Source organism: Trypanosoma equiperdum (genome assembly GCF_001457755.1).
Source record: "Trypanosoma equiperdum strain OVI genome assembly, contig: ctg_252, whole genome shotgun sequence".
NCBI lineage: Eukaryota > Euglenozoa > Kinetoplastea > Trypanosomatida > Trypanosomatidae > Trypanosoma > Trypanosoma equiperdum.
In genome coordinates this window covers 19,155-37,373 of record NW_027124146.1, presented here as the reverse complement: position 1 = coordinate 37,373, position 18,219 = coordinate 19,155, and the positions used below count along the sequence as shown (strand labels likewise).

General features: G+C 49.9%; 7 protein-coding genes and 1 pseudogene across 8 annotated transcripts; all 8 read right to left on the bottom strand.

Moving 5' to 3' along the window:
* Positions 1-324: 324 nt before the first annotated feature.
* Positions 325-774, bottom strand: TEOVI_000092800 (40S ribosomal protein S16, putative; the record flags this gene model as incomplete). Its single annotated transcript, XM_067224246.1, has 1 exon — positions 325-774. One exon carries the CDS (start codon positions 772-774, stop codon positions 325-327), a length of 450 nt encoding a protein of 149 aa, XP_067080347.1.
* Positions 775-1,158: 384 nt separating this feature from the next.
* On the bottom strand, positions 1,159-3,771 carry TEOVI_000092700 (heat shock 70 kDa protein, putative; the record flags this gene model as incomplete). The annotated part of the gene is made up of 1 exon (XM_067224245.1): positions 1,159-3,771. The coding sequence occupies one exon, from the start codon at positions 3,769-3,771 to the stop codon at positions 1,159-1,161; it is 2,613 nt and encodes an 870-aa protein (XP_067080346.1).
* Positions 3,772-4,783: 1,012 nt separating this feature from the next.
* Positions 4,784-5,737, bottom strand: TEOVI_000092600 (uncharacterized protein; the record flags this gene model as incomplete). Its single annotated transcript, XM_067224244.1, has 1 exon — positions 4,784-5,737. One exon carries the CDS (start codon positions 5,735-5,737, stop codon positions 4,784-4,786), a length of 954 nt encoding a protein of 317 aa, XP_067080345.1.
* A 226-nt stretch (positions 5,738-5,963) lies between these two features.
* TEOVI_000092500 (uncharacterized protein) lies at positions 5,964-6,479 on the bottom strand (the record flags this gene model as incomplete). Its single annotated transcript, XM_067224243.1, has 1 exon — positions 5,964-6,479. One exon carries the CDS (start codon positions 6,477-6,479, stop codon positions 5,964-5,966), a length of 516 nt encoding a protein of 171 aa, XP_067080344.1.
* Positions 6,480-6,974: 495 nt separating this feature from the next.
* TEOVI_000092400 (DNA repair and recombination helicase protein PIF1, putative) lies at positions 6,975-9,056 on the bottom strand (the record flags this gene model as incomplete). The annotated part of the gene is made up of 1 exon (XM_067224242.1): positions 6,975-9,056. The coding sequence occupies one exon, from the start codon at positions 9,054-9,056 to the stop codon at positions 6,975-6,977; it is 2,082 nt and encodes a 693-aa protein (XP_067080343.1).
* A 432-nt stretch (positions 9,057-9,488) lies between these two features.
* On the bottom strand, positions 9,489-11,825 carry TEOVI_000092300 (chaperone protein DNAj, putative; the record flags this gene model as incomplete). Its single annotated transcript, XM_067224241.1, has 1 exon — positions 9,489-11,825. The coding sequence occupies one exon, from the start codon at positions 11,823-11,825 to the stop codon at positions 9,489-9,491; it is 2,337 nt and encodes a 778-aa protein (XP_067080342.1).
* A 1,494-nt stretch (positions 11,826-13,319) lies between these two features.
* On the bottom strand, positions 13,320-16,196 carry TEOVI_000092200 (uncharacterized protein; the record flags this gene model as incomplete). Its single annotated transcript, XM_067224240.1, has 1 exon — positions 13,320-16,196. One exon carries the CDS (start codon positions 16,194-16,196, stop codon positions 13,320-13,322), a length of 2,877 nt encoding a protein of 958 aa, XP_067080341.1.
* A 398-nt stretch (positions 16,197-16,594) lies between these two features.
* On the bottom strand, positions 16,595-18,217 carry TEOVI_000092100:pseudogene (annotated as a pseudogene). Its single transcript has one exon. A coding segment is annotated over exon 1 (1,623 nt).
* Positions 18,218-18,219: the final 2 nt, after the last annotated feature.

Here is an 18,219-nt window from a genome sequence, read left to right as displayed (position 1 = left end):
TTGCCGAAGGTCTGCACCTGCTTGAGGGTGTGCGTCTTCTCACCGGACATTTGGGTGCTAGCAACCAACAAAAAAGTTGAAAATAAAACAAACAAATAGGGGTGAAAGCAAATCACCGCAACTTCCAATGACAGTGTAGGAAAGTGGCAACACACGGCAGCGACGACCACCCCATTACAGAAGGGTGTGAAAGCAGATAAGAAATTAATAGTGAAACAAACAGTTAAAAGAGAAATTAAAAACATGCAACTGATAAAGGCAACTCCGCAACCCGGGTGTATATCGTGCCGCCACCTCATCAATACGCTGTCATACAGCAGGCGATTAACGGTACGACTTTGTGAAGCGCGTACGGGCAGAGTGACGGCCCCATTTTTTGGGTTCGCAGCGGCGAGGATCCGCAATGAGGAGGAACTTGTCATACTCCAAGTACTTGTCTTTCAGTGCAGCCTTCTCAATCTCATTGTGGTACTTTTGGTAATATGCGATGATACCCTTCGCGATGGCCTGGCGGACGGCGTATGCCTGAGCGACCTGACCGGAGCCACGAACCCTCACATCAACGCGCAGGCGAGAAAAGTACCGAGCGCCCACTACCTTGACAGCTTCCATGATCTTCGCACGGAGCGTCTCAGGAAGGATCTGAGATATGGGGACACCATTGATGCGAATGTTACACTGCGGGGCCTTCGTCACCGTGGCGACCGCAATGGCCGTTTTCTTCTTGCCGAAGGTCTGCACCTGCTTGAGGGTGTGCGTCTTCTCACCGGACATTCTTAGCGGCTAACCTGTTTTGTTTGAACGTTTATCCGCAATCAGAAAAAGATGATGGGAAAGGTCGAAAAATGAGACTCAGGTAAACACGAGGGTGTTAGCGGAAACAACTGTCAGTTGCACTTCCAGAGCCGTATATACGGCAGAAGAACCTGTCCAAGCGCCCTTTGAATGAATGCGATGGTCCCGAGCGGACCTGCATTTACGCTATTCGTATGTTCCTCATTAACAGAACTTGGGCAGACGCGTTGGGTCTCTTTTTTAAAAAAAAACTATGAGGGAAAACCCGGTGCAGGCAGATAAAGAGGAGCAAGCACAGAGAGAGAGAGTAATCGGCCCTACCCCGATACCTACGACAACACCGTCATTCGTAAATCTTCCACGCTAGTCCATCGCGAACAGTTTGGCTGATGTATCGGCTACAAGTTGCTTCTCACCCTTCTTCTGAGCACGCTGAAGCTCCTCCGCCCGTTTGGCTTCTTCCTCAAGTAGTTCCTGCAGCGCGACCATATCTACGGCACCCTCAACAATAGTCATGGTTCGCATATCAATGGAGTGGTCCCTCTTCCTGGCGTGCTCCTCGCTCACCGGATCATCAATGGGTGCGATATTGTTAAGTACCTGTAGCATCTCTTCATGTGTCATTGGGCGCTGTAACTCCTGAAGACCAATTGGGCTCCCAACGGGCTCACCAGCGTCAACCGCACGCTTCACCTCCTGCCATGAGCCATGCTCACCAGGCGGTGTTGGTGGCTCCCGCCATGCCCGTTCCTCCACCTGTGCCTCGAAAAATGCACTTCTCGTGGACTCTGTCATGGAAACATCGGCACCTCGCAGTGCGGGATGCCCCGCCTCCACCAATTCCTGCGCTTCTGCACTTGCCCTTGGCAGCGGTACAGCTCGCCTCATGATTTTACGACCTTTCGGTTTCTCCCCCTCCTCGTCCTGTGTGCGCTCCTTCAGCTTTCCGTCCCCATGTGCCGTCCTAAGCTGTGCCGATCTTGATGCTGCAGAAACACTGCTGCAGTCTCGCTCTTCTTCCTCGCAATGGTTCACAGGGGTCACTGAGGAGAAGTCAACTGTCCCTGCGGTTGTGAGGCCCGACGTGTTATCCTCTGCCAGCCCTTCCAATTCATCCAGTGCTTGCTCCAATTCTCGTACCGTCCGCAGTAACTCGTCTTCGTGATCATGAAAGTTGTGCACCATATACTGCCAGAACTTCAGTTGTTCACTTAGCTGCCGCACACGTTTTTCCTGCATCCCTTGCCGCTTGCTCGAATCGGCTGTTACACGCCGCATCACGAAGTTTGCGTCGTTCTCTGCTCTTTCAAGCAGCAGCCGGCGGTCGCACGCTGCCTCAAACTCAACAAGCTCCTTTGCATAGTTAGCTATTTCTTCATCAGAGAGCCCTTTTGCGCGCCCGCGCCAGCGCTGGCCAATGGCATTCGGATTAACGCTGCTACTGACTAAGGATCCAATGCGATTGCAGCAGCGACGCAGGAAACCACCCTGCTTCAAGGCTTGTGCGGTCCCCGTGACAAATCGTGTGTTCGACAATAAGTCATCAAATCCACCCTGAAGCATGGCACCGCGGACGGCGGCACCGATGGCTACAGCGTAGTCGGCAGGACACGAGGCTTCAGATTCCACATGTCGACCAAAGTACTCTGTCAGAAGATGGCGTATTGGGGGGTCACGTGTCATGGCCCCCACAAGTAGTACATTGTCAATGTCTGCTGGACGTATGCTTGTGTGGTCGAAAAGCTTGTTGAGGCATTCCACGCAGCGAACCCTCAATGGCCGAGTTAGTTCAATGTATTCCTCAAGCGTGAGCGTGGCCTCGAGTGGAACAATGTCACGAAGCTTCTCTGAAAAGTGAAATGCACGATTGTAGCCATAATATGGCTCCGTTGAGTGCGTAAAATGAATCTTTGCCTTCTCAGCCTCAAGAAGGAGCTGGCGGTACGTAGCTACACCTTGCCCCACGTTTCCTTCTGCGTCCTCCAGAGGTACTCGCCACTTACGCTCAAATTGGTCAGAAAAATGCTGAGACAATACAGCATCCCAATCATTGCCGCCAAGCAATGGGTCACCATGTGTCGCAACAAGTGTAAAAGTACCCCGTCGCCGATCATTTTCCATCACAGCACAGTCCAGTGTGCCACCGCCCAAATCAAACACCAGCGAACGTACAATACGCTTAGATCCCGATAGATGTTCCCTTGATGAGGCATTACTAGGCTGCAAAACAGTATGAGCCAAACAAGCGGCGGATGGCTCGTCAATTACCTCCAGGACATCAAAACCCGCGGCAAGTGCAGCATCCTCCGTCGCTACCTTCTGTTGTGGGGTGAAGAATGCAGGAACACTCACTACAACGGCATTCACCGGTTCCTTGAGAAATTTTTCTGCCTCCTTTTTCAGATAGCGCAGGAACATGGCTATGATATGGGTTACTGTATAGGTGCGACCCATAATTTCTACTGCCACCTCTCCCCGTTCGTTAAGCGTAACCATATTTGTCTTATGGAGCTGGGACTGTACGCGGCCCAACTCACCAACACCCCTGCCAATAAGGCGCTTTCCACTGCACAACGTCGCGCTCGCACTCGTCCGTACGCAGGCCCGGGCCTCTTCACCATATAAGCGAACCTTGTGACTTTTATCAAACGTAATTGCGGTGGGAAAAACCCACGACCCCGTTGGAGATGGAATTATCTTTGGCCTGTTCGTTTTCTTGTCGATATATGAAATACAGCTGTTCGTAGTACCGAGGTCTATGCCAATGACACGGTCCCCCGAAGCACGAGTTTCTTCCTTCACAACGACGTACCGGGCGCGCGTGGCCTCGTCAAGCTCCACCCGCCGTTTCGCCTCTATTTCAACCGCATGCTGCATGTTGACGCTTACTCCTGGTCGCGGCGGAGGCATCGGCATAGGCAGCTGCTGCAGAAGGCCTGCCGTGAGGCGAAACGAAAAAACCTTACAACAGTGCATGTGGCACTATAGACAGTTGAACAGACAAAGAGAAGGAAATAAACTGAACAAACAACTGTCTTGCCTGCGCTTCGTTGTGGGCTATTGTTTTGGTGGATCGCCGCAGAACAACAGCGATAACGACCGTGCAAACGCTACAATGCGACAGCACCTTCTGTACCCCACACTCGCTACCCCTTCTGCACAGTGTAAAGACATCACAAGAGATAAGGAATCGAAGTTTAGAGGAGAGCATTTTTTTTGTGCGTAGCGGGCCCTCGAAGCGCAAAATACAAAAGCACAAAATACTTACCACGTTACACACGTCTACAGAAGCGCGCCAACGACATGGCTGATCATGAACAAAAATGAGGCACTTCCCTTTACTCCTGCGGTTCGTGTGGGTAGTCAGCGCTGAGCCCCTTACGCAAAGGGGCACCCACAAACGTGCACATGTGAATGTGAAAGATGGGGGGAGGGGGAAGTTGGCAACAACGCAGCTTTTTAGTCTCCCTTGGTACGGGTTTTCCGCGGTGTTCGAGTGAATCGGGGCTCATTCTCTTCCACCGGTGGAAGATGGGGCAACCACCGCGAAACAATGGGAGCACCTACCCAAGTGATGGCTGAGGAAAGCAGCAAACTAGCCAGTGGAAAGACAAACTCCACATCCCACAAGAACTGATAATCCATATTGGGGACTACGTGTTGTCTCACAGGCGTTACAACACTCACCCTTGACCTATTCCTACAAATGCCTCCAACTCTGAAGCCTCTGAAGTATCCCAGTCGTACGGCAACGGAATAAAAGAAAGAGGAAGAAGCGACCAAATCTACATGAACAAGGAGTAGATTCGTAATACCTTATTGCACCAGATTCACAAATATCGCAGAGCTAGAGCATAGTGCATGATCGTAAGCACGCCACCAGCGCTTAGCGTTAATGTTGGTCCAATCACTGGAAGAGAAATGGCACCACTGCAGCAAGGATAGGGACTTGGCCTCAATGCAAGCTGCTATAATAGGTTTGCCGTCCCTAGTCGGAGTCGCTGTGAGTGAGGTGATGCAGCTTCCGACTGAGGTAATCCCTGTCGGCATCGGCAACCTGCTTGGAGTTCACGACAATTGGGAACCAAACACTTTCCAGTATTTGCTGCAAAAACAGCAAGCGCCCCTTGCTCATTTCTTCAATGATGAATGCAACCAAATTCACCGCGTATCGATTGAAGCACAATTCCAGCAACACCTTTAAAATCCGGGTTAGCGCGGTGTAGGGACAAGGCACCCCGTCATCACATGTCCAACGCCTGACAACTTCGTCGCAAGCAACACCACCTCCGAGCGAACACTTACAGCACTGATCCGGAGATACGAGTAATCTGTACCTTGCTTCCCAATTTCTATGTCGGTCAAGAACTCCGTTCTCCTCATTATGCAACCGCCATCCGTAGAAGCGCAGAAACACTACGTAACTATAATGCACGCGGTCCATTACACCGTGTCGTCGAAGACATTTATAGTCCTCCCATGTCAAGGGACAACACAATTCACGCCATGAAGATATTGGTGAGGAGTCATCAGCCCCGTCCATCGGGTGGCACGAAGCGCTAATTTGTACAGAGGGCATGAGTAGCCACAGTAGGAGTTCCCAGTTAGTGCGCAACAACTCAAGCCCCTCAGAGCTAGAAAGACGTAACGAATGCTCCTCCTCGCTAAATGAATCATTGTAGTGGGCAGGGAGGAGTGCTTGATGAAGGGAAATAACATACAGTGTGGAGTCCTCAGAATGCGAAATATCTGTGCCATCTGGTACTACCTGCAGTCGCACAGCACGTTTACCACAGTAAAATGCAACAGCTGGGTGGCTTCTCTCGGGTTTGGTAGATCCACCAGATGCTCCTGCTTCCGCCTCATTGCGCAGAGCAGTGAGCATTTCTTCCAGATCTTGCGGCGCTCCGGGGGTCGATTGTTGCAGTTCGCCGGAGGACATTTGTTACAGCACTTCCTCTACCATGAAGTAGGCCGCTGCTTACCTAGCATTGCCGACACCGTTAACAAATCGAAGGCACGGGGAGGCGAAGAAGCAAATTGAAAACACTAATGCAGACCCACTACGTTCTTTCGGTTTGCAGCAATATATAATTACAATTACCCCATTCTATCACACCAATAACTTTTAAGTGCTGACACAGCGAGTATAATGCAATGGGGAAAAATCACTCCTCCGATCGGAGGGCGAAGGGGTGCAACGTTGGAAGGGACACAACCGGGCGCGCAACAGGGGGGCCACGGTAACGGCCGCGGAAGAATTCCGCATCGCCGTAAGGGGCTGGAAGGGCGCCCATTAGAGATTTTTGTCCATTCGTGGCGGCAACGCTCCCCCCAACGCGCCATTCGAAACCAAAATGCAACACATCCTTCAACTTCTTCTCACGCTCCAGCAGTTCCACATCTCGGAGTGTCCCCACAAGTTTCTTATTAACAAAGAGAAGCGGTAACTCAGGGGTGCGACTCACCTCCTGCAACTGTTGGCGCAACGGTTCCACGTAAACGTGGTGGTCCAAAAGCACCACCTTCATCCGTGTACAATACCATGACACGTAGTGGCGAATGTGGCCCGTCTCTATTGGGCGCGCACCGACCGTAAACATAACCGCCCAATAGCGGTTAAGATAATCCTTAAGGTCAGAAGAGACGAACGGGAGCCAACGCGTAGCCGAATTCGGTGGCATTTCCTATTTCAACCAAGAGGGGAAAGTGCGGCTAGCTGATACGGAGCCTCTTGGGTTAAGGGTCGTACTAACTACGGATCCAGAATGTTATGGGAAAGAAACGTGTTGTGTACATGAAGCGGAGGGTGCATTCAAGATGGAACCAGTAATAATGCTAGTAGAGCGAAAACCTGCAACCTCGCAATGCAAAGCAAAACAGCACCCACACCACTCAACATGAAGGCAATAGCAATGACAACAACAGTACAGAAGTGAATACGAAAATGACTATGAGGCAACGAAAGTGCATATCTACGTCGGCATTCCAGTCGTACACCGCTAAAGTCAATCTGTCATCTAAGCGCGGAATAAAGAGATGAACGCACCCCTCCCCCCACCCTCCAAGTCCCCACCTGCACGCACACACATCACTTGACCCTCTGCAATCCTCTCTAATCCATGGTACATGCAGCACACCACCACCACCATCACCAAAAAAACTAGTAGCCTCTTCCTTCAAGCTTCTCCACCGTTGCACTGTTTTCGCGACTTTGGGAGCATGCCGCGGTTAAAGCCCTTCATTGTATGTAAATCACGTTTATCGAGACCCATCTCTAACGCCAGCTGGCGGGTACGTAGCGGAAGGAATTCATTTTCAGGTGAAACCTCGCGCATCATTGCGGAACACGTGAGCCGGTGGCCCTCCCACCGACGCCACTCAACCGCACGACCGCAGTCCAGGCATAACACAATTTGATGCTTCTCCTGGTGGGGGCCAAGCCGTTCCAGTGGGATACGCGTGTTGCATACGGTACACCAACGAACCTGACGAATACACTTATCCCAGTGGGTGTAGAAGTCGGAGGTTGAAACATAAGACTTGCAGTTTCGGCACCATTGCTCTGCCGCTGAAGAAAGGGGTTGGTTGTCGATGCGCTGATAATAAATTCGAGTTGGCTCGTGTACCATACCATCCAAATGGGCAAAGTCATGGACGCGCTCGATTGTAAAGTCATCGAAGGTACGCATGCGTGCAAGTATATTCCCCAGATCGTTTGTGTCTGCAAGTTGATGACAGTCAATGTGCACTTGGTATGCGTGATGATACGTCAACATGTTAATAGGTGAGATACAATGGCGTGGATATAGGGGAAACTGTTGAACTTCATACCGCACCTCGGGGTAGAAGGGGTGGTAAACGCTAATTCGCATGCGAGGAACATCCACAGTGCGATGTACGGAAGGAAAGTGGACAACAAGCGCGTGTTCTTTTACCTGCAACACCTCACCAACCGTTCCTGCCGTTACACCAAAGTCTGCGGTGCCATCAAAAAGGAGATGCACGGACGCACCGATGTCAAGGTTCAGTGAGTCAACGAGGCCAAAAGAATGCAGCGTGGAGGACTGAACCATCATGTTTACAATGTAATTCCCTATTTCCGTTCGTTTCAGCGTTCGAAAACGCGGTGGCAGTACACGGATCGACGGCTGTTTCGGGAAACGTGAGGTAAATTTGATAATGGCTTCAGCGTTCGAAATTAGTCGCTGCGGTGGCAACAAACCAGAGCCTGCTCCTTCCTCTTCAACCTCCACCTGGCGACTGCCATCGTCACTGACACTAAAACTTCCACTTGTCTCGGAAGCCTCCTTTTTTGAGCCACCACAGGCAGCTCCACTTTCCGTCCTTCCCGCCGATGACCGCGCCTCAAGTTCTTCAATATCCTCAGCAGAGAGTTGGCCGTAATATGCCTTGTTCACAAGTGTGGTAAGTGCTTTTGTCTGCCCATAGATTTTCTTCAGCAGATGCTGCTTTGGAAACAGCTCCCCCCAATTATCTAGTTGGAAGATATAGCCACCAGTGTCGCTGCTGGGATGAACCGGGAGACGCCAGAAATCAGCTGCAGCAAAGACACGCAGGCCCCCAAAGGCGTCATTCGGTTTCCCTCGCAAACGGCGACACACCGCATCCATAGACGCCAGAATAGTGGGTTCAAGTTGATCCACAGCATCGAATATCAACACATCAACTGACTTCAAACTTGGTACGCATCCAGCGTATGTAGATTCACAAAGCCGTGCATGTCTTTCCAACGCCCCATCCAACTGGTCTCGTGAGGGAATCTCGTTACGGAACAGGTAACGCAGCCCAACAAAGTGATACAACAAAAAACCACCGAAACGAGACGCGCGCTGAGGGTTACACGACACGTATGCGACCTTCTTCCCCCGGGCCTCACACGCTTCACCTATTGCCTTCAGAATTGTTAACTTCCCCGTGTGATAGGCACCACAAAATATTACGTTTTTCTTGGCTCCAAGGGCATCAGTGACATACCGTTGTGTACTCGCCAAGTTCTTGTGTCGCAGTTGTCCAAAATCACCTCGAAAGCCCCGCATATCTACCTCGCGCACAAGGTGACCGAAACCACGTGTTGTTGCAAGCAGCGGCAGGGCGAAGAACTTCGGTTGTTGAGTCGATCCGAGGGCCGACAATCTTGAGGCAAACCTCAAACAGCCCATCACGGGGCGAGTCTTTGCATTGGTAGTAGAAATATATTTCCCACCAGAAGAAGCACCAACGAGCCGGCAACGTGTCATGTAACCTGTAGCGGCCCCCTATAAGAAACAACACGACAGGTTGAATAGTTCAGGCAAGGGGTTGATACCACAAAGGAAGGCAAATACCTTTTATAATGAGAAAATGATGAAGTATGCTTAAACGGCACCGGCGGCATGCCTACGTTGCCGGTGAAAGGGCACGAATGAATAAAAAGGAAACCCTTAAAGATTATAATTACACAGCGAATCATACCATCCGCATTCGCTACCGTTCGTTCAAATCAGTCTAAACACCAGTTTAAGCCTCCCCCACACCACACCTCCGCAGAGGGAGGTGGCACCACAGATATTCCCGAGTCTCCCGCTGCTGCATAATGACACCCAGCCGGGGCGGACTTGAAACATATTTCGCCTTCCTCAGCCCCTCCCCCACAAACACACATTAGCGCTGTATGAACGCAGGGTGGCTAACTACGACTCAACCAAATGTTCCCTTTGTGGCAGTCGAACGATATCTTCATCATCTAAAATAACCACATGTCGCCGACGCTGGAACCTATAAACAATTTTAAGTTGCTTTCTTTCCCGTGTAAAGGGATCAGGGTCGGTGAAACCAACCAATTTACTCTTGGATCCCTCTGGAAGTACAAGCTGAGAGTCTCGAACAAAGTTTTGCAGCGGCACCGTTACGTCCAACACAAGTACTGAGGATGATGAATCGCCTTCGGTTTCTTCACCTTCGTCTTTTTTTTTACCGTTCACGGTCACGGACTCCGAAGGCGTGGGGGTCCCCCTCCCCGCCCGCCAAAACCTCCACCACGTCTGCCGTTGCCTTCCACTAACTTCAGAACGGTTACCCGCGGCATTCGGTTGTTTCGGTGGCAAAACCAACGACTCCGGGTAGCGCGGCTGAAGCACGCCATATCTCGCATTGATTATAACAAGTCCACCGATTTGCTCCTCCGCCATACGACTGCGGAGGGAGCTGCTCTGCAATGCCTTTTGTTCGTGAGTGGCACGCACACGGGCCACATCCATCTCTGTTCGATGGTCCAAACGATTTTGACGATACAGAGCCGCCATGCGAGCCGATTGATATGGTCGCATAACAAGCCGCCCAATACGATAAAGTAACACCGGAGCTGTCAACCACAGTAAGGCGCTTTGAACTTTCGGTGAGTGGAAAACGACGACAGGGATCCGAATAAGATGGTCACCCCTCCCTAAGAGAAATGACATTTCATTGATAGAAAGGTATTCGGGGTGGTCCACAAATGGCGAGACGTACCTCGAAAGACCACGAGGACATGGAAGGGCCGTGGAAAAACCGACCCCAATCCGATTATACTTCGAAATAGTATACCATGAGGAGAAGCCAACGTGCGCTCTGCCCCGCAACGCATCTACGCTCACTGAATGCTCCAACACGCCCCTCGAAACACCCCCACAGCCTGGTTCCCCTCCCCCCCACACCACAGGCGCAGTGCTGAAAAGAGAAACATTTGCACTGCGATAACCAACAAGAAACTGCAGACCTCGTTGAGCACCTTCAGGCGTAGATTGCCCTATCGTAGTTCTGAACAAGCCCCTGTTTCTCATTGACATAACCCACGTGTTTTCGATCTCCAACCCAGCAGCCAGCATCCGTTTAAGAGACAGCTCATACATGGGAAGTAGAGACTGGGTGTTGAACAGTACCAGTTTTGATTTAAGTCTCCACAAGTTGTTGAGTATGCGCTCCCAAGTACAAGCGATGTGCAACCTCGCGACAGACAGGCGCCACGAAATAGAATATAATGTCACTGGATTGGGTTGATAGGATGCTATCGCTGTACACCGCAAAACCGATCGCATCCCCTCGTGCTGGGCTTCCGTTTTCGTTCGCACACTAAATGACGGCGATGCATAGTGGTGGATGGAGTGTTCGAAATGGAGTTTTCGGGGTAACAACCCAAGCAGTAATTTCGCTGCAAGTGGGACCCCACCAAAGCGCTGCTCAGGGCTGAGAGGAGCCGCTGACCCTCCACTGCCACCACCAGTCGAATGCTGTAACTGCTGCCGCAACTGCTGCTGCACCTCATCTCCGGGAATTAACACAAGTAAGTTCTTTCCATCTAGCTGCACTTCTCGTACGGCGACACTCGTGTTGAGTGGAACAGGTTGCGCACTGCTTCCTTCCGCCCCGTTTGCCGCATCCGCTATGTCACCTTTAGGAGGTGTCTCCGTCTCCCCCTCGTCAGTACCTGCCTCCTCAGTATCAACACCATTACTCTGCTGCTGCAAAGTATCATTTGCAGAAGTTCCAAGTTTCCACATGGAATTTGTGAGATGATCGACAGAATACGAGACGGTAGTCCTAGAACTAGCAGAGAGCAATTTCGATAGCTTCAACAGTTCTGCTTCCCTCTCCAGAGTAGACATGTAACGCAAAATATCTTCTCTCTGTGTGATCTCTTTGGGAATGAGCGAGTAGCGGTTAAGACCCAACTTGCCGCTTGCATCATACGCAGCCCGCTTCCCTTCGTCAGAAAGCACAGAGTACGCCTCCATCAGTTGCTGGAATCGCTCGTTCATAAGTGCCTGAATTTCTTCGTCCTCACCAACGTGCTTATCTGTGTGAAAAATTTGACTTAATTGGAGAAACGCACGGCGGATCGCTGCCTGCGAGGAGTCCTGCGACACGCCAAGCGATGCGTAATAACCGCACGGATCAGTGTCCACTCCATTAACATTGGCCCCCGCCAGGTTAATATCATCCTGCAGAAGGATGTCCTCCCTCCTTTCGTATTCGTCACCACTGTCAGACATTTATTATACTTCCCCCTCTTTTTTTTGTGAGTATGAACCACTTTCACCCTACCGCAGTGTGGAGGGCTGACAGATACACTGGAGGGGGAAAAAACACCACACCCTTCCTTTTTTACGCTATTTGTTTTTGTCCTTGACCTCTTGCTGTAACGGCAGCCGTATATTGTTGCCCTGTGTGTATTGATATTTATGCGTGTGTCTCCCCTCTTTCTTACCTCAGAAACTGTTTTAGCGACGCTACACCTCCCTCAGCACACCGCGAGCTATACTTTTAACAGCAAGCACGCCATTGTGAAATTGACAAACAAGGTAGGGGTCAGGAGCGGAGTTGGAAACAATATTAAGAAAACAAGCGCATGAGGCCCAAATATCGGCACACTAATGTGTTTCATAGGACAGAATTCACTCACACAACTCGTAAACAACTACACTTTCCCCACCCTTCACCACACACACACACACAAACAGCGACAACATAGCCTTTGAACTTGCAGATACATTCCCACTCCCTACACCACCGGCATACAGAATTGCACACACATGCACGTATCTGATTTAAATCATCGCAAAGGATAAAAAAAATGAAAGCACCACCCACGTCAAACAACAGTGGAAAGAGCTTTCGACAAACTAAGTAACCGGCGTTAACCCCAGTCTCGTTTTGGGAAGCAACCTCGGGTGGAGCCACAACAAGGAGTTAAATAAGTTCAGCCCCTCCGTTGATATCAAAGGCCGACACACGGATACCCCGGAAGATGGCCCCTTTCCCGTACATTCGAGAAAAAAAGATTTTCTACGCTGAGTCAACCGCAAGTCGATCCGCTATGAAATAACTGTCAACCTCATGGCATCAACGCACCTCACTGAGGACGTGCGGTGACTCCTCGAGGCATTAATCAGCACTCAAGAAAGGGATATAAACAAGAGCTCACGTGCTAATTGCCCCAAAACCACAGAATCGACAACGTGGTCAATGGAACCCCCCTTTAAATCCCGATACGGAAAAAAATCAAAATGATTAACTAACAAGGCAATCCTTGAAACCTTCTTCCCCTTCCACGCAAACAGTCAGACACCTGCAAAACAATTCGAATGTCTGTCAACTCCCCATAGATCGAGGACCAGATGGAATTAGCGAAGTGAAAATAGAAGACTAAGAACAAGAGGTAAAGAACGAACTAACATAAAACTAGACAGCAATAAGGTGAAATAAAAAGCTTCAAAAGAAGAAGACTGATTACGTCAAAGTCAGTAAGAACCAAAGAGAAAAAGAACAAATCGTCCATCCTTGTAAAAAGGAAGAAAAAAAGACGTGGTAACCAAATATTGAGACAAAAAATAAATAAATAAAGTGAAACCGAAAGGCGCAAAATATGTGAAGAGCCCCCCCAAAAAAAAGGGAGAGAGAGAGACACACAGTCAACTGAAATAAAGATAATTTGTGATTTTAAAAAAATAGAACAATAACAACAGGCGTCACTAAACCACAACAGATTAAAGACCCTGTGCATGTAGAATCTCCATCGCCCTACGAACCACATGCCCTCGTATGGTAAGAAACGTGTCGTTATCTCCCACATCACTGTTGCCAACGTCGTACAAAACACCAAAAACAATTTCAGCATCTTCACTCCAAATGCTTGAGGGTATGATCGGCACTTTGCCTCCCTCATCGCGACGAACATTATTTGACGAGGTTTTACACCCAGCGCACGCAACCTGAGTGGCACAGGCACACAAAAGAACCTGCCACAACTCTTGGGGATCGCAACTCTCAATGAAGTCGTGGGCGCTTGTACTTCTGCCCCTTTCCACTGGAATAAGGCAACGGAAAAGGAAGCGCGCCAATTGCGGTGTGTGGGCAAAAAGAAGTGGTGAGGTAGTTAGCATAACCCTCAATATCCGATACGCATGCTGCGGCTGCATTGCAGTTGGGTAAAGCAACAGAAGATACTGGTGACACTCCACGAGGAATGCTGTAGGCGCCAGGGGTTGGCGTTCACTACCGGTCCCATATTTTGATGGGAGGGCACAATCTGAAGAAAAAAGTTCATCGGATCCCAAGCCACCGCACAAAGGAGTCGTGGTGCAATAACTACGGATGGCAGCATTGTACACAGACCGTAAAGTAGGATAAGCATCCTCCATAAAATGCTCGTGGTCTCCAACCCTATCTTCCTGTCCAAGTAATGGAAGAAACAGCTCTATGCACGCTACCACAGCCTCAACTGGGTCATTGCGTCGCATCCAGCAGTGGCAACTGCTCGGGGAGCTAATTGACGCGGTACCTTTCTGCCAAAGAATATTCGTTTCGCACGCACTACAGATGAACCAGTAAGCACCTCCATGAAAGTCCCCACCTTGAGGATCACCTGCCAGATTGTTTATTCCCGTACGGCTTGAGCTCGTGGATGAACCACCCGAGCGACGCAGCACACCTTGGTCCAGTGGCACAAGCTGCTTCCTTAAATGATTCATTAGGGTGGAATGACTAGAAAAAAGGTCTCCTCCAAAGAGCGTGGACTGGTCTCTTCCCCTCGTTTTCAGTGCGGCGAGGGTATGGAGAACACGACAAATAACATCAGCATCAGCTAGGTCATCATCGCATAAGTAACGCTTGTTCAGATACGCCAAGCAGTTGTCACACATTTCCTTCATTGCATCAATTACAGTCCTGTCTTCAATGCTCAACTTCACCCGGCAATGATATGCACAGAAATATGCGGAGGCGCCAAGATCTTCCAGTAACACCAACACAGTCCAAAGTGGCGGTGAGGATGCATGAAGCTGACGGGGTAAAGTTGCACGGATGGTCGACCATACAAAACTCGGGGAGAGTCCCCCATCTTCATGACATGCATCTCCCCAACTGAGTGCAGCCCGTACAATCTGAAGAAAAACGACGAAAGGAACAGTAGAGCACTGCAAATCACCATCACCAGCAACAGACCTAGCGAGACGATGACACGCCGCACGAAGTATGCGCAGAAGAACGCTAGTTATTTCACTTACCGGAGGGTGGTGAGACACGCAGAAATAAGGGTTTGTCAAGGCCATCTTAGACACACGAGCGTCATCGCTATAAAGGGGGAAAAACCTACGAACAACTTCCGCTACCTCGCAACAGTTTCCCCACTCACACCACGTTACGCTGTCTTCGGAGTGGAGATCCTGCAGCTCTACAGCCTTATTTGGCGACCCCATGGACATGGTAATGGTGTCTAGCATCCACCATATCGTTTTCAGGCCCCGAGCAATCAAATTATTCGCACGCACACAGAAGTTGCATTCCTCAAAAAATCGGTTGCGGTGAAAGCGCATTGCGAGCAAAACCGCTGCTGTGTGCATCATCACAATGTAACAATTTCTCAACTCCGCGCCGAGAATTTCACTGTTATCTACATTGCCAGAGGAGCCCAAACTACAGATATGACTTCTCAGTTGCAGGCCAACGGCCTTCAGGACAGGCGTTTCAACGAGACTGACAATCATTTCCAACCACTCCTCAACTTCCGTAACGTACCTCTGAGTTTCTCGAGAGGAAGCACGAACCAACAGTCCCGTCAACAGCGGCTTGACCTCCAGTAGCACATCACGAGCTGAACGTACGCGTGCGAGTGTTTCGCGATCGGTCAAGGGTAGCTGCGCCTCGAGTAGTTTTCGGGATGCTTCAACACCAGTAAATAAAATTGCACAAAATATGTGATGATACGCCGCAAAATACTTTCCGTATATATGAACACACCTTGCCACCAACTTACTGATGTCCAGCAATCTTTCAGAAGGGATTTCACCAGCATTCCTGGCTTCTGCCATGCGACACCATGCTGATTCGACAGCATCGCATGGTGGTGACAGTGCTTCAGCTAAGAGCTGAAGGCGAACACCCTTCAGCGTGAGTGTTGAGTGAAGCACAAATTTTCCCAGGCTAATCATCAAAAGCATCATCCTCTCAATAAGGAGACAGGAATCTGCGTGGAGTCTCTCCGGTGCTGACACTTGGGCTTCACTCTCACCGATCCCGTCTGTGGCATCCGGACCACTTCCAACTTCAACTAAACTTTCCCGCTGGCTTCGCAGCTGCACCCACAGTGCAGTAAAAATTGTTTCTTCCATTGGTCCCCATTGACTAAGTGCAGAACTACCAAACGATTTTAAGGAGTCGGAGTAACCGCGTCGAATGAGGCCGAGTAGGACGGGAAGCGATAGCAAAACACCATTCCCTTCCACACATCCCACAAGATGGGCGGACACAACTCGATCTTCAGATGGATGAAGCTCACACAGAAGCTCCGCTGCAGTCACCGGATGTAGAGGTGCAGTTGGTAGTCTGTTGCGCAGTAATGCGAGAATTGAACCTGCGACTTTCATGGCTATGCAATGGACACAATTTGACAAACCTTCGGGCAGCAAACACCTCTGTAAGTATTGATTTTGTCTACTACGGCAGAAACGAAAAATGAAAGGATAAAACAGCTAAGCGGGGTTAAGGGATATAAAGTCTTGAACTCGTTGGAATCCTGACCCCATGAAGCACCTGAAGCAAGGTAACACTGAGGTTAGAAAATAAATTTATATATAGTGTCCTCGATTAACGTACCGTATTAATAACAAAAGATTTTTATGCGCAAACATCACACACACAAACACACAGAGAAGGGAACCCCTACATTACACACGTAGCAAACCTTTTCCCCTCCCCGGTAGCCATGTAATTGGATCTCCCTGCTGCGGTGGTGCAGTTTCCGTCTTTTAATTAGATCTCGCCTTTACACCTCAGGCCGTTTCTTTTTTCTGGCGTTTTCGACGGATGCCTCTTCATCGTCGGCAGCAGCGGTCTCATCATCGTCACTAAGCCTAAGTTCGTCCAACATCTCCTCCAATGCTATCTGCGGCGCCTCGTCCGCGTCGTCATCACACTCATTCTCAGGGTTGGCATTTCCTTTTCCTTCATTTTTCTTTACCACCCGCTCAGCTAATTCACTATCAAGCATCTTATAGATGGGTACATCACGGCGAAGTTCCACATCTCGCTCCAGTTCGTCCTCAAACTCAAGCCGCTCCTCCTCCTGTTCTTCCTGCCGCCTTGCGTTGCGTTCAGCACAAGAAGGATCCATAACATCCAACCGCTTTAACTTCCAGTTCCGCCTGTGGCGACGGGCGCGTTGCGCCGGAAAGTGCTTCCTCACAAGCACCACCTCTTGCAACTGGTCTTGCTTATACTTGTTGTTTTCCCATTCCTCATGGTTGAAGGTTCTGCCTTCCAGTAAGTAACCCATTGCAAGGTCACCCGGCTGCAGAAGCCCACCCAAGTGGGATGTGACGATCCATTCGCGTCCGTAGCCGACTTCACTGGAAAGACAGACGGTAATAACACCTAAGTGATAGCGACCATTCGTTACACCAGTTGGTGTACACTGTAGCACGTAAAATTCCGTCATTTCGCGAGAGTTCATGAGAGGAAGAAAGGGCTTCTTCCAATAATACGTCCCTGTGAACTCATTGGCCCGCAGTGTCCGAGGATCGACAAGGACAACACTGCTGTAAACCTTGTGGACAAGCACGAGAGGTCCAAGTCCGCCAAGCTTCAGGTAGTAACTTTGGTAAGGTAGCAGTACAAGATCCTCACGGCACAAGGGAGCAATTTCGAGAGAAAAGGTATGATGCTGAACCGCGGTATTGTTCTTGCTATCGTGTGAGACTAGCTGTACGGCATCGCGGCGCGTGACAGGACTATTGCGACTGACAAACTCCAAAAAGTTCAAGGCGTGACTTTTGTGTGCAAAAAAGAAGTCCAATCCATCGGGCTGTGCCTCGACTCGAATGAAATTTTCCTGTAACTTGTGCTTCAGAATGAGTTGTTCAAGATAAAGAAACGTCTTCTTATGCGCAACTTTCTGCCGCAGCTGAACGCAAGCGTCCCACTGAGGCTGCCCGGTAGCCACCTTCTGACAGGTTGGACACTGTTGCCACACGACAACATACTCAATAACGCACGCTTGCTGAATCACGATATTGCTCATCACCTCCTTCTGAAGCACCAATTTTACTTTCAGGCGCTTGGAATGTGGTTCCGTCCATATAAATTTGGCGTCAACAAGTTTGAAAACGTTTCGACTGAGACCTTTCACACGCTTGAGGCAGATGGTAAGGAGCTCACGGCTTTCTAGATCCGCTCGAGTCCAGTATTGTGGGGGTTGCAAATAGCGGCTGCACTCGGGACAATACACAATTATATATTCTTTTTGCACAGACTCTGTGATATCAACGTGAGAGCGTAGGCAGCTGCTACACATGTTGCTCGGGTTACTGTCAATGAGGAGCCCACACACACAGCAGAGGACCTTTGGAATGGTGGCCTCACTGCGGTTTGTAATGAACTCGTCATCGAGAT